The 16252-nt window shown below is 40.0% G+C and overlaps 2 protein-coding genes across 3 annotated transcripts in view; one reads left to right on the top strand and one right to left on the bottom strand.

Moving 5' to 3' along the window:
• greb1l (GREB1 like retinoic acid receptor coactivator) overlaps positions 1-2338 on the bottom strand; it is a 47023-nt gene extending 44685 nt beyond the window's left edge. Inside the window, exon 1 of the mRNA XM_078264562.1 lies at positions 2198-2338. The gene's annotated coding sequence lies outside the window, so the exon portion shown is untranslated. The remainder of the gene's footprint in view (positions 1-2197) is intronic.
• A 1248-nt stretch (positions 2339-3586) lies between these two features.
• Positions 3587-16252, top strand: part of rock1 (Rho-associated, coiled-coil containing protein kinase 1) — a 34127-nt gene continuing 21461 nt past the window's right edge. For both annotated transcript variants that reach the window (XM_078264040.1, XM_078264038.1), the window contains exon 1: positions 3587-4451. In XM_078264040.1, coding sequence (XP_078120166.1) covers positions 4359-4451 — 93 coding nt within the window. In that variant the 5' untranslated portion in view covers positions 3587-4358. The remainder of the gene's footprint in view (positions 4452-16252) is intronic.

Below are 16252 nucleotides of genomic sequence, written 5' to 3'. Positions count from 1 at the left end.
ATAAACAGAAAAAGAGTAGATGTGCTCAAAATGAAAGTGAGGGAATAATGAGAGAACATAAATCAATCTGTTACCCTGGTGACAAATTGCCTTATGTACAAATGTGAGATGTGAGAAATGACACTGTGAATGATGCAAAAAATAGAGAGCGAACCATTGACACAAAAAAGATAATAGGTTCAAAAAACAGCATGCTAAAAATATGAATACTTATTTTAATGAGGGCATCTTTTGAGGGACGATCCATAACTAGATTGCTTAATTTTTTGTAGGTAGTCTATATCTCAATTTGGTTGATTATACTGTAATGGCTAAAAGTGTATATTTTCCTGAACAAGGAGATAACCTGCATGCGTTTTTCTCATCAATGACATACTGAAAGGTTAAAGCCATTTTCAATATGAGTTTACAAAAAACTCTCCCGTGAAAAGGGAAATAATGAATGAGGGTCAGACAGATTTTAGGAACAAATTTCTGTTTTCAAAACTATATCCAGCTGACTGCCATATTACTCATGTTTGAGAAATAAAAGGTTAAGATGCCACAATCACAAAGAAAACGCCCACCGCCAGACCTCAAAAACTCACAGCCTTCACAAAGCAACATGGAAGATGTTTCCTTCAAGGCTAAAGAGAGAAACCCTTTCGAGCGCAGGAGTGGTGTCACAGGGACCTTACTTATCTCCACCCAGATTAACTCCCAATTGTTCCCCGGGAACAAAGACATACAGGGAGGAAACCAGCCCCCCAAGGGCCAGATGGTCAGCGTTCAGAGCCCCCTGACCCCTCCAGCCCTTGCCCTCTCTGACAGGGCTGTGTGCGCTCTAGGTGAGACAGGCCACCCAGCGAATTCTCAATCCACACTCCTCGTACAGAGCATGTACTCACGTGACACTGTACCTGTCTGACGTAAATTATGTTTCTTTTTAGTCGATTTTCACAGGATGTTTAGTTGCAGAAGACAACCATTAATGTCAAAAATGACTGCAGTTAATAGCAACAATCAGGCTTTTATATATTTCTAATCATGAATACAAATATTTGAAAGCTCAAAATTCCTGCTCGCGGCCTATAAATTGTTGAAAAATCCAGCTTTAACATGAAAAGTGGCTGTTCAGTATTTGACATTGTCATCAGTAAGCTCGCTGCATGTGGTAAAATGAACTACTCTGCTGTAGTTTGTATGATCTTGTAATGTGCATTGTAATTATCATTAGCTCTAATTATATTTTGAAAGTAAATACTTGGGAGACTGCAGACAGGAGGAATGCAACCTTCGGGACATAAAACATGAGGAATGGCAGATTAGATGCAGTCAAGACGGACTGGTCTGCCTGTAATTACAATGACAAACCACCAAAAACATCTCCTTGTCCTGGTTATCTGATGGGACTTTATCTAAGCTGCTGATGCCTGTTTCAACACTGAGCCTTAGGCCAACTGTAACAGTATTCAACAGACAAACATGTAAATTAGTTGCCTGGTTTAAGATATATCCAACTTGACATGACTTTGTTAACAACTATTAATCAGCAGCAGTGACATTTTTTAAAAATGTAATAATTATATGATACAATCTAGTTTTAGCAGCACAGACATCATTGATCTACAATTCTTTAAATAGGCTACCCATAAGATAAATGATTTGACTGATGATCTAAAATAAGGTTTCACTGGACTTATTTTCTGTTACAAAAGTTTACACACTGTCGTTCACATTACACTGCAAGACATGTTAATTACTAAACGTCAATCGGCGACGTAGGTCGGTTCCACACATTTGGGCCTTGACAGTCACTACATTAGCCAATGCGTGTTAAATGTGTGCGGATATAATGCAGCAAATAATGAAACAAAAAAAAGGTTTAAAAATATATATATTAATGCAGTATTTCCGAGCATGCAAACTTACTGAAATACTTTGCTTATGATTTAAGTATACATAAGTGCCTCTCGTTAAATATTTAAATTACTTCTTTCCTGTAATACACCCTACAGTTTCTTCATTCACTGCTGAAACTAACTTAAAGCCGTTAAAGCTGTTTCAGCCCCAGTGACTCGACCCCATGTTTCAGGGCGACCATCCCCCGGAGAGCGTTACCAGACTGATCCTGTTTGTGATCACTAACATGCTTTCTTGTGACATGTGATTTTAGGCAAGTGTGAGGACACAGAAAAGCAGCACCATGCACGCCTACCTTTTTCCGCACGGAAACGCGTTACACGGCCATGTCCACGTAGAATCGGGTCTGAGTATTTAAAACTGCGTTCCTGGCTTGAACGCCACCACTCCACTGCTGCTGCTCTGGTCTCTCTGCCCTGCCACAGCTGATCTGCGGGAGCCGCCAAGTGACGTCACGAAATCAAATTACCGTATGTAGCCTGCCGTTTGGTTCAGTTCAGCTTGTTGCTCCGAGGAACCAAAGGAACACAACATGAATGGTTTACGTCACAAACGTAGGCTAACCCGTTAAGATGACTAGCAAATCAACCAGTTAAATGAGTAGGCTAGGCTAAATTAAGTTTAAATGCGCAGGAAGGAGGAGGTCGCAGAGTCAGGCGTTATAGTTATTAATATTACAATATTAGGCTACATTATAACCTAGGCCTATATGAAATATTCCACTATACGTTATAGGCTACTGCGATTTTAAAGCAACAGAAACAGTCCATCTCACGAAGTCATGGACAGACAGCAAAAATGACTGAACTAAGAAAGAAATTAAATAAATAAATACGCCTAGACAAAATAAATAAATCAAACATGCAAACAAAGTAAAAAAAAGAAGTATGAATCATTAATTCACTGATACATATAGGATATAGGATACCTACATACATACATACATACATACATACATAGCCTACATACATACATACATACATACATACATACATACATACATACCGTACATTTATGGTCTCTCAGGTTAAAACATCTCCCTCTGCTGACAGAAATAAAGAACTGATACATTGAGTCAAGGCCTCTCAAGTTCCTACTCAAGTGAGTTGAGTTCTCACCATAAAAGTTGTACAATACTGCCCTCTGTTGAGTGACATGCAGAATAAACACAGAAGAGGATCACTGCTGAAAAGAAGGAAAGGAGAAAGAAATAACTGAAATCTATTTTTAAAGTATGTCTGACATTTGATTCGATCCTTGGTGTTAACTTGCGAAAGTCCTAAAGGTAACAGTTATTATGTAGCAAGCATTTCTAAAAAACAAAAAGTGGAGCCTTTGCAACAGATAGGCCTAGATAGAGAGATAGCCTATATATATATATATATATATATATATATATATATATATATATATATATATATATATATATATATATATATAACCAAGAGCATCAGTAACTCGTGGATAATTTCAGTCACTGAATATAATAGAACATTTTAACTTCTGGAAAGCTTAAAACTATTAATTACCGTATATTATGTTTTTCTTCTCCCTGTGATGTTATTTTTTTACGTTTACATTGTAACATTTAGGAACCGCAACACGTTGCCATCATATAAGTCTGTGAACTCTTTGAATGCGCCTCGACAGGGCGCATGCGCAGTACTTGACATTTTGAAGTAGCTTCTCCGGGGTGTTTGAACAGGAAGGCGGACATGTTGGTCAGGCTGTGGGAGAAAATCGGGCATAGTCTGCTTTTTTTTTCCGAGAACTAACACACTTTTAAATCCGATTTGTATGCCTTCGATCTGAGAGATAAAGCAGTGTGGACGGGAAATAGTCGACAATCAATGACAACGCACGGGATGCAGCGGAAGGACCGCCGTTAAATGTTGTAACGACTCCGTGTTTAAACTGATCGAAATTTGGAAGAAGCAGAAGTTTTTTTCCCACCACTTCTACTTTTGAGCTGTCAGAATCTATTGTCGTTTTCTGCAAGGGCCTGGAACAGTATGGCAACGGACATGGACTAACCTTTCCACGAACTGTGCTTTTCAAATTGACATTACATTTAACTTTGAATTGCCATTTGTTCGGATGCACCAACATTTTAAGCTCTTATCCTCAGTGGCATCCTGCGGAGGCTGACTAATCTGTCGCCGCATTTATCTTTTGCCACTGAAGTTGTTTGCCACTCATACTGGGAAAATATCTTTCGACTCTGAAAATGTGGCTTTTGTACATTCAACGCAATCTTAAACGTTTCATCGTTTGTGAAAGCTCGAGGAGAACGATGTATTTTCTTTGAAGTGCTGCGGTGTAAAGTTCACACGAAGAAAGGAACATTTGGCTAGCTAGCTACCGCTGGCTGCTAAAGCTAGCTAGCCAGCCTCCTGCCTCACCAGTGAGCTGTTTTTGTTCACAACCCAACATCGGGGCTGAGTTTAACAGCAAAAATGTCTGCTGGGGAAAGTGTGGCGGCTCGATTTGACAAAATCGATGCCATGTTGAAGGACCCAAAGTCAGAAATAAACACAGATTGTCTCCTGGTAAGTTTGAGCGTGCTAGCTGGCTCGGCGGCTAGCGAGTCAACCATTCGGGGTCAGTCTAACGTTAACGTTACTCCTTGGAGCAGAAATTCTTTCCGAGACCAACAAGTCGTCTCAATTGTCACTGAAGGAATGTGGTGATATTGACGCAGACAGGCCAGTTTGCTTCTCACACTTCAGTTATGTTCAAACACCTGTTTGTGATCGTATATATTAATTTAGTTGTCTTTACGAAAAGACAACAATCAACAGTTTGAAACTCTGGTATCCTACATTCATAAACTCGCAGCCAAAACAATGTGGTGATGTACTGTCAATACTTGATAAACTAGATTCAATAACGTATTAAAAAGCAATGGTAACTGAACGAGACTGACATATGACAACGTTTCCGTTCTCCACAATGCAGACACACTTTGTCAGATTGTTATTTGGTAAGGCCAGTTAAAACAAATCATGTTAATAGATCTGATCAACTGTATTGGTTTCCGTGCCACCAATTACAAACTGATAATGCTTTGTGATGTGACTAGTGAGCTTTTCTTAGATCACAAGGAAGTGGGTGGTTAGGTGTGCTATTTTGTCTAGATTTACTTATCTAAGCTTCATTTGAAGTGATAGGCTTCGTGCAAGCCTGTTGTAACCTGCAGGCCCCCAGCTACATCAGTACACCTGCTTGCTGGCTATTGCTTCCTGTCTATGGGCGACAACTTATGATGTCACTCCTTTCTGAAGAAGGCGGCTGCTGCCACGTGCTAAACCCTAAATCAACACCTTTTATAGGTTTGTATTACATGCGGCAATCCCAGGAACTGACTCACCATAGGGTGGATGCCAAGGGGATGCTGTTGTGTCAAGTGTTTGTTGATATCAGGATCCTTTCAGCTTGGGTGACAGTCGCACTGAGCGTTTTCACGGATTTGGTTCTGAATGACTCATGGCAGCAGTTGTGCTGTTTTATTGTGATTAAACCACAATTCATGTGAATTTTCAGGGCTTGGCCTTGGCACCAACATTTTCTGTTTGCAAGTATGACTGAGTTTACACCTTGGGTTCACTGCTCGAATTAAGAATGATTGGTAGCTCTGAGTCTGCATGTACAGTAGTTTCATTGTAATTCATTCAGGTAGTAGTTCCATTGTAACTCATTCAGGTGGTGTTCACATTCAATCATTACTCTTTGATTAATGACTCCTGTATCTTGATTGTATGAAATGGGATGTATTAGCATACAGACTGACTTGCCAAGCAAAGGAACATCAGGCAGTTTGTTTTGGGAACGGGGCTTGTCCTAATACCCCACCCACTTGAAGTGTTTGTGTATAGGGTGCTGTAGATATAGCTTTCTTTTGAAAAGAAAACTTGCTTAGTCTCTGTGACCTCCCATCCTGTTGCAGAAAGAGGCAATTAAACTCACCTAAAAGTGCACACGCTCTGCATTTTTAATGGCAAAAAGCTGTGGGGACTGTTCCTGCTGGCAGCCATACACACAAGGGTGTTGTTCCTCTTTTTTCCCCTTTTTGCAATCTTGCCTGATCAATGAATGGAGGCCTTTTTTGCTGAGGCTCTCACTGCCACCATGCAACTCCACCCACAGCTTAATAAAATTCCATGCTAATCAAATAACCTCTTGTCTTTGACTGGCCTGGAGTTCCCTGTGTGTCCCAAAGCCATTCTGCACGTCTGGAGAGAGTTGAGACCAGGCAGGCAGCTCTGAGGTAGCTGGGTGTGGGCTCTTCTTTCTACCCATAAACCAAAATTATGTGGACTGAAGACTCATGTTTCTGAAGGCTGTGAATCAGGACATTTAACTCATAAAGTAGCCAACATGCTTGGCTATGAGTAATAGGTTCCGTCAGAATGCACAATGCAAGCCTTTTACTGGCCATGTTTCTGTACCTGAGTCTTTGAGCTGGCATTGCTTTGCGTCTGAAATGTAGCACTGTTGGACTTTAAAATTTTCCCCATAGAAGCCTGGTCTGTGTTGTGTGATGGTGACATTTGGCCTGCACCCTACAACTCTGCTCTGGGCTGGCCTGTTGAGCACAGTATTCCAACTCTGTCGCCCTTATCGTCACCCCCTAAATAAATCCTGCTTGGAGAGAAGAGCGTCTTATCTGGATGGGCTGCCCCCTCCCTAATCATTGTACTCTAGGCAGTCCTCTAGAGCCAATCTGAAGACAGAATTCCTGACATGATGATGTGACAGCTTACTGACATTAAGGGGTCTGTCTGAGCTTTGTTCATGTGTTTTTCAGTTGGCAACAATCAATCATGTTATCAAATAATATATGGATTGAACATGTTCACCTTAGTTGGATTCTCTAAAAGTTTGCATAGAAGAAATGGTGTGTCAAATATTGAATTGAAAGTCTCTAGTTGCTTTTTCACTTTCAGTGGTAGAGTCTGTACTTATTTGGTAAATTAGAATGGTTGAGTTGATATGTTGGAATATCTATCTATCTATCTATCTATATATATATATATATATATATAAATCTCTCTCCTTTGATCTTACTTTAACACTTGGGGTGCATTGGCTTCTGTGTTTTGATCCCTTTTTCATCTGCTATTTGGACTCTAAATCTGTAATAAGAGTAATTACAGGAAACTGCAAGGCTAGTAAACCAGAGTTGTAGACAGTGATTGACTGTGTGAATGCTGCTTCTACATGTTAGGGTGGATGCTAGTCTCACATTGCCAGACCTGTCTCCACAGCGCTGTGGAGTAAGGTCTGGCTACACCACAGATACATTCTGGGATAGGAGAAGAATAGGCTCTGGGTTGTTTACATTTCTTTAAACCAATCACAGTCGTCTTGGGCGGCGCTAAGTTCCGGACAATGCAACGGTGGCTCTGCAAAAAAGTCTGGGAAGGAAGGAACCTGTTTTGGTGGAACAGACGTACCCCACAAAAGGAAACGGATCATAAAATATGAAGAATATGATGAAGTTAACTGTTCACACAATACAGTAGCATGAGCTATTTAAATTAGCTGGATACATGGTTAAACGTAATTTGCTCTTACCAGTATATCGTCGTCTGTACTTCGTCCACAGCAATTCCGCCAATCTGTCCCAAAATGTCCCAGTTATATAGTATGCCATAAACACGTTCTTTGTAAATCTTTATAATCATTCACCAAAAGAACCAAGCAGGTCTGCCTTGTTGCAGGATCCAAATTTTCTTCAAAACTTGCCATTTTCCATGTAGCTTCCTAGCTCGAAGTTTGTTGTTTCCTGTAGCAAATGCATTTTGAGATTGGCAACACACAGAGAGCAAAGCCCCATTGCACCAGGCTTTATCCTGGAAATGTACTTCCGTTGATCCAGACTAGGGTGAATGCTGTTCATTTAAGCGATTTTAGAATTTTAGTCGAATAAGCTGAAATTGCTAAATCAACAACACTGTAAGTGTTACAGTTCACGTCGTAGGCTGCTGTGATACAAAAAGGCAAAATGAGCTTTGTGCTCATATATGCTTTTCAATTTGAATCTATTAAAGAGTTGTACCTATGAGCTAATTTACAGATGAAGAAATGCTACATTAAATGAGTGATATAATTAATGTGCTAAAAATCACATTTCCAGGTTAAACCCTGCCAGTAATTGCCACTCAAATTATATTTTGTCCCAATATTTATGTTGACTAATTGGAGGTGTTACTTGTAACACAATTATAACTATACGGTGCTGTTTGTCCAAGAAGCTATGAAGTAAAAATTGCTAGTGTGAAACATTTTACTTCTTTATGTTCATTTTTTTTGTTCTTTCACCTTCGTTTACTGTCCCGTTGCCACAGTCAAAATGTGGCATGGTTTCCAACTTAAGCAAAACTCAGCCCAATTCTCACATTTTAGGCATTCAAAGGAAACTATCATATAACAAACCCTGGGTCTGCAGATGGTGGCTGTGGCCATGAAGGACTTTTGTACAGGCATAGCGACAGTTTTCAGTCACAACTGCCTTAGCGAGCCATGAGAATGATTTGTAGAACCATTTTACTGGCATGCCTCCTAATTGCCTTGCATAGTCAATCTGCTATGGTGTAACTTGAGTAACAGCCAGTAAGAGTACAGTCAATCCTTGTCGTGCCTATGTAGAGTGCCTTTTTTAATGGACAAATCTTACCTGCAAGGTGTTGTCAGCACTGATAGTGCAGCTATGGTCTGTATTTGGTTCTAGACTTAGAGACAGTTCTGCACAGTTTGGCCGAAGAAGATGATTGTCATTAATACACTTCATTACATTTTTATAAGGTGAGCGCAGTACTTTTTTACTTGACATACAGTATAACCCAGAGATTTAGTCAAATCAAATTATTGAACCTATTTCCTGTAACTTATTCATTTGCAGCAATGCATGAGGTCCCCCATTATTATTATTTAAAGGACCATCTGGTGGTTTTCTATTTTTAAGCTTGTTAAGTTGCATACAATTTGCTTATACTTTTTTTTTTTTTTTATAAATAAGATTTTAGATTGATATACCGTCCAGACACCCATTGTTTTCAGGTTTTGCCAGTGTAGTTTAGTCACCGCCTCAACAAAGAGTGTGCAGCATGATGACCTTTTAATGCTAAGTTAAGGTTTTAGCATATATATCATTTTTTTTATATATATATATATAGACCAATTTATGAATATTGAGGCAGACAATAATATTGTTATATTGATGCCCAACCTCGTTATTGTCAGATGGTAATGCAGCTGCCAGGAGACACTGATTTGGACACTCATACTGTAGTCGTGGACGTCGCAGCATCCTTGAATGCACCACGCTCACAGCTACGTTGTACCCTGCAAAGCTAATGTACAATAACTCTGATAAAAAGTGACTACATTTTAATTGTGGTGGATTACAGCTTTCAGCCATGCTATAATTTTCATAGCTAAAATATAGAAAACTACTAGTTTGATCAATTTCATGATAAATTAATAATCTTCTTGAGTTGAAAAACATGTATTTGTGGTAACAGTTATTGTCACCATTTGATCCATCCCTATTGTCAGAAAGGTTCAGTGCTGTCAGTTGTAAACTGCTCTCCTCAGCTATTCAGCTACGGGAACAACAATTGGCTGAGCTATTTGTAGCTCTGCATTCCCTCAACTGACTGATTATGTGCAGGAATGCATACTGAAATGATCCAGTCTTTTAATAATGGAACACTGTCTCCTTTGATTTACCCATTAAACTTTACAGCCTCCTGATTTTCTTTCATCTTATTCCTTAAGGGCTACAGCCCCAGTTACTTACGAAGGACTCTGCAACCCTTGTCCAGTGAAGGTGGTCGACATAAACTGAGTTGATGTTTAATAAGATGGTTATTTGTTGGGGCGAGGTCAGAAATCCTGGGCAGAGCAGGCGGGACAGTAGAGTTTTGCTTGAGATTCCAGAGCTCAGTCAGTGGAAACACGTGAGTGTTCTCCACTGTTGGAATAACTCAATTATATTTTGACATGAAAGCATTTGTGACAGTGATTCTCGCTCACTGGGACCTCATAAGGAAATGGAATGCCCCTGTTTTGCCACCCCTGGGTTCACTGTCGGTGCCATTCATCCTGTAGAGTTGTTAGATATGCAGTCTTTCTAGTAGGGGTGTGCAAAAAAAATCGATTCATATTCGAATCGCGATTCAAGCTCTACCGATTCAAGATCGATTCACAGAATTCCAAAAATCGATTCCTATTTAATTGTTTTTACAATGTTTTTTAATTGTATGTCTACTGCAATCACATGGGAAGAGTAACTACATTTACATACTGTGAATTGTTTTTTTTAATCGAATCGATTTTGAATCGAATCGTGAGCCTAAAAATCAATATTGAATCGTGACATTTTCTGTCAGATATTATACTATAACAAGCGTGTGCAAAAGGAGTTTGGACTAGAAACTTTACCAAAAAAAATTGAATTAATCTTTTAGTGATACCAAATTGATAAATCTCGTATCAGATGGATATGTATATTTCCATTTCTATCTGACGGCCTGTAGCTGAAAGTTAGCAGTGAGGAAGCAATGTCGTGTTGCATGCTGTGGACGGCTTTATTGGTTTGTACAATCATCATTTGTGTTTACAATGGAACTGCCTTTATTTGCATGGCAAATTGAATGGCTGTCTGCACAATTACTCACATGTGGAAAGCATATTGTCTTAAAGAGGTGGCAGAAAAGGAAGTGAGAAGTAGGGCTCGACTTAGGCCAGTCCACATGCCTTGTGCTGGCATGCAGAAAGGGATGATGTGGCTGAGTCTCCATGGAAATTTTAACTCAGACTTTAATGTCTGGAAAAGAGCTTGTGTGTTGTGTGTGTGTGTGATTTCTCTCCCCTAAAGCTTAAAGAAATAATTGCCGTATGTAATGTCAACCACTGGCTTGTGCGTTTTGGATAGGCCCTAACTATATATATATATATATATATATATATATATATATATATATATATAATTAAAACATAATTGCCACTTTTCATTATTAGGGTGATGAGATGGGTTTTTTTAAACATTATTTAGTAATCCCAGGGATGTGTCGCCCTCTGGCTGAAGCAGCATCAGCAGATATAGGATAGCATAGAGTCCTGCAAGCTGTGGTTTGGTTTCCCAGCAATTTTTCCCAAGACTACATAGTGGACTGGTACCACCCAATGCTTTTTGCACTTGAGTGACTTTTATGCATGATTTTGCTTAGTTTCTAATAGGGTAGATTGTTAGAGTATTATATATATTCTATTTTAACAGTACATATTCTCACTAACTTTTTAGAGTTGATTAATATTGTCTTATGCTCTTGGGCTTTCCCTACAGTAATTGAGGATATCTCAGAGGCTAAAGGCTAGATCCACGACCACAGGTCCACATACATTTCATATTTAGATTGTATTACTATTTATCAAGTGCAGCATTTTCTTTTCCATTTTGTGCTGCACATTTTTATCATTGATGCCATTTTTCCTTCTGTTTGCCTGGCAAGCAGACAGAAACTCCTGAGCCCTTGGAAATTTCAGCTGCAATAAGTGCGGTAGAGGTGCTTATCTAGGAACAGTTTCACCTCTGGAAATGCCTCTGAATTACTAGCTAAGAAGGAGTTTTGTGCTTTGTTAGTTATCCTGGACCATCAGCCTCATATTTGTTAGCCTAGCCTGAAGCTGATTTTGGGCTGAGCCATGTCTGTGCTACTGGCTGCATCATCTGGCCCAATGGCAGAGTGGTCAATGTTGTTTTACGAGCAAACACAGGGGTTGCTCGATATTGCAGATGAATATACTGATACACTGATGTGTGAGGCATTTAGACCTCTTAGTGTTGGCCAATATGACTATACACGGTGATACAATATACATTTGTCTTCAGGTAGAGATTTTGCCATACTGTTTGTACTGTTGTACCTATCACTTACCTATCAACTCTGGGTGGATTGTAGGTAGTCACTGAACACACATTATGGCAATAATGAATTTTTCCATCAGTGTCAGGTTAGTGTTTTCCCTAGGATTCTTTCCAGTAGTGGTGCTAAAGTGCGTGAGTTTTATTTTGCGGCGTCAGAATATTTTGCGCATTTGCTGACACGAGAAGGGCCTTTTTATTAGGGATGTAACAATACACTCGACTCACAAGTCGAATCACGATTGTTTTAACAGAATGAACTGCAGAAATATGACTGGAAAATATTACTTTATTTTAGTAAACTGTGCAAAACAACAGATGTGTGTTCTTATCAAAAGTGACACTGGAATTGTATTTTATCTTAAATAGCAAAAAATAAATAAACCTAAAAAAAAAAAAAAAGAGCGGCTTGTTTATTGCTTAGGCCATATGGTCAAATTTAAATTATTTATTTAAATTGCGAAAAACGTTTTTCATCAGTCATTTGCTGTTAAACGACAAAAAGAAGAAACACTTGAAGGCAGAAGGGTATTTTACAGCAACATTGAATGCAACAGAAGCTTACAGAGTGGGACTTGAACGTAGCATAAAGTCCCGTCTCTGTTGTATACAGCGGCAGTGGCCATGCTGTCTCAAAGTGCAGCTAGTCTGTGTCTTTAGCTGCAGACTGTTGTACGTCCCGGTGTTGGAATCCTTTCTAGTGTAAGTACAGTCACACTTAACACCGTTTAACACAGTGACAACATACCTGCCTCCCCACCTCGTTTATCATGACCATCAGCCTTTCTTTTCCTTACCAACCAGTTTACCAAACTCATCTGAAAATTCAAAAATAAGCACTAACTGCACTTTTGAACGACCAGTGACCAATAACAGACTGCTAAATGGTAGCAATGTCTAGGAGTGTTTCGATCTACAATCTTCACTTGCCCCCAACTCTGGCTGCTTAAAGTAGAGATGGCACGTTTATTGCGTTCGGGGAGATTTTTATATAGTAGGGGTGCTTATCATTTAGCAGCGGCACTTAATTCATAAATGGGTTTAACTGATTTACCAGAAAATCTTCTATATCCCTATATATTGATATCATAAAAAAAACTGCATGTATCTTTCCATGAGGACAGCGGACGCTTCAGCAGAGATGCACACACACCCAGAGAGAGACACCCCTACTGCTTCAGATTGCTAATTTGATGTTGTACAGTTTTTTTTTTTAAATATTTTTTTTATCTGCTTTGTTCTATTTATTATAATTGGTTCTTTTTTATGCTACAGTGTTTCACTGACTAAACCTGGTTCTTTCGTCACACTGGTATTTCAGTAGGAGACTTTTAGCATGGCTGTCTTTCAATTTTTCTTTGTTTTTTCCTTCATTTGTTCTACTATTGGACTAGCCAGCCCCACATGCACCAGCCCTCCACTCCCTCCTTTTTTCCGTCATAGTGTTAGGCACTAGTGCTGATTTGAAAAAAGGCTCACTGTGTTTTTTTTTGTTTTTTTTTCCTCCCTTCCTTCACTTTTTGTTGAGAACTTGTTTGGCCACATACCTAAAATAGCTCTCTGACGTGTACAGTCCTGTTAAGGAATGTTACTGTGGCTGTCCAGAGTTCTCTGCGGCAGGAAGTTATGCAAACGTGCATTGCTGAGCACAGAGCCTTGTGATTAGGGTCCTGAAGGACTCAGTTCTTCAGCTCTTTTTTTTTTTTCTCAATGCAGGCTGGTTGGATACTGTATGGCTAACAAGTCCTCCTTTTTCCCCCCAGCCTATGGTCTGTCTTGTGAAAATGTTCCTTCCTGAAAGTTTTTTTTTTTTTTTTTTTTTAATGCAGATGATGGCTCTCAGCTCAGTTAGTATGTTGATCACAACTTAACCCTCTCATTTATTTCCCAAATGCTGTCTGTTGCTTTTGTTATTCCCACCAGCCATTCTTCACCTCTCATTTCTCCTTTACCCCTCCCATCTGCCTTCTTCCCTGCTTCCACCCATCCTGCAGGGCTCTTGCTTGTTTTATGTCTCATGGAGTGGGGTGTGTGTGTGGTGGGGGTGGTGACCGCCACTGCTGAGCAGAAGCAGCAGAGTTACTTAAGAGGATACCTTGCCTTGTCTGAGCTGCTGATTCACCATGTGTCATCATTGTTTTGCTCAGAGATGCAAAAAGGAATCCTCTGAATATGTTAACAGAACATCATTTACAATACAGGACTGACCAGATTTTTGCTATGATAGTGAGGTCAGAGAATGATGTTGCCTATGTCAACAAGTGCAATAACGTTGTTTATTTTATGTATTATGGGCAGATCAGCTGTAATATGTATCTCTGCCCCTTTGAAGACAGAAACTGTAGGCTAGGTCACCCATGGGAAAGTGTCAGAAGATGCTCAGTGTTAGCATCTGGCTCACACCCGCTAGAGGGAATGCATAACTGTATGTGGTGTTCAAGTGCTCAAGTGCATGTCTTCTCTCAGCCATTCTGGATTATGGAAGATTAGATTAAATCCTGCCAGTAGCATTTATGCTCCTGCCTAGCCAGAGGCAATCTGGCTCGTGCTGTATGTTTGTAGCTCTTGGAATTCCAATATTGTAGCTATTGCATCATAATTTAAAATGGGAATTTATGCACAATTTTATTTATAGACACCATCATTCTTATTCCTGTTTTTACAACTACTCAAATTGTCATAAAAGGGTTTCTAATGAGGGTCAGTGGGTGTTGCAGCACTGCATTATGAAGTCACACCGTTTCCCTCACTGTACAGTTATTGTTAGGCACCACCCTGTTGCCCTAGTCATCAAAAGGTATTTAGTTTCTTCAACCCTTTGTTACAAGGGTGGGAAATTCTGTTTTTTGCTCATCCAGTCAAAACTTAGTAGGCACTCACTTTTTAACACCAGCCAGGCAAATACAATTATGTGTGTTTACTTGGACATGAGTATCGTGGTTATGCGGCTTATCCCGTTTTTGATCATATTCGGGATATCATGTGTACATGGAACACAGAGAAATGTGGTTAATAACATCCTCATATACATGATAAATGCTAGTATCCAGGTTACTGTCTACTGCATGTTATTTGCGCAGGCGCCTGGGATGTTTACGTAAACAAAATGGCAATAGGAGATGAGAGCAACAGGAAATATTGAACATTTTTGTTAAAGGTGCACTATGAGTTCCTGCATGGTTTCAGCGCAATTTCATTTTTGCCTCAAATCGTAGGCATCGCTCCTTGATCTGCTAGCTGCCTGCCCCCTGAATACACTGTGAAAAAGCCCGGTCTCGGGAGACAACACAGGGGTCGTAAAAACAAACACTAGGGGCACAGGATAGGCACCAAAATACAACAAACCACTCCTGCCAATCACCGACAAGATGGTTGGGGGAGGGGGTGGGGGTTAGTGACCTTCAGTTAGTCATGACAGTTGGGGAAACATTGCGGGAGGGGCGAGCTCGCTCTGTTTTGTTTGAAATTTACTTGGAACGTCAACAGAAGTGACCATGCAGGAACTCGTAGTGCACCTTTTAACCATTGCTGCTTCAGCTTCCAGACCGTGGTCAGAAAGCACGGGAGACCTTGTTTTGCCTCCAGGGCCGAAGTTGACACTACACCTCTTTCATTACCGAAAGATACAAATCGGTGTATTTGTCGTTCCAGAAGTGAGATGCTTTCTCCGCCGCCATTGTTTGCGTTTTCTGTTTCATCACTTGACCTGCACAGGCAGTTGGCAGAGCTCAGAAACCAGGATAACATGTATACATGCAACAGTATCCCGCTTTCTTTCGGAGTACTCCAGCAAGCTCAATCAGGTTTCTCATAAACATAATAAGGGCTTACCCAGGTTCCTGAAATTGGGATATGATGATTACATGCTCAAACCCAAAAATGGGATGCTTAAAAAAACACGATCATAACCAGGATACTCATGTCCATGTAAACACACTCATTGTAGAAAAGCTGTAGAACTGCGAAACATTCATTTTAACAATATCCATGTTTGCTTACTGGCTTCAGTGTTTCTGCTCGTAACGTTCTGTTGTGGTGGACTGCAACGACAAAATCTTTGCTGCTGCTGCAACAACAATAAAAAAAAAAAAAAAAAAAAAAAAAAAAATCACAAAAGACCTCTTTCACTGGTCGTAGAGAATCCAGTCTGCAGTTCCCTGATAAACCCGGGAAATGTACAGTAACTAACATTGGGCTCCATGATCAACTCGCAAGCTCCCACTCTCGCTCAGCCATGAGCACCCTCTCTCTTTCCTTCCAGGGAAGTAACCCCACACCCCCCTCGACGCCATTGCCCCCACACCAAAACTATCATTCCACAGAAAATGCTGGAAATGAAAATTTCTGGTCAGCAGCTGATTTAAGCCGCCAGACATAACCTCAAAATAATTCTCAGAATGCATATGCTCTCATAGGCAG

Source organism: Sander vitreus, chromosome 12, assembly GCF_031162955.1.
Source record: "Sander vitreus isolate 19-12246 chromosome 12, sanVit1, whole genome shotgun sequence".
NCBI classification, from domain to species: Eukaryota; Metazoa; Chordata; class Actinopteri; order Perciformes; family Percidae; genus Sander; species Sander vitreus.
The sequence above is the reverse complement of the archived record's forward strand: the minus strand, read 5'-3'. Positions and strand labels throughout refer to the sequence as shown.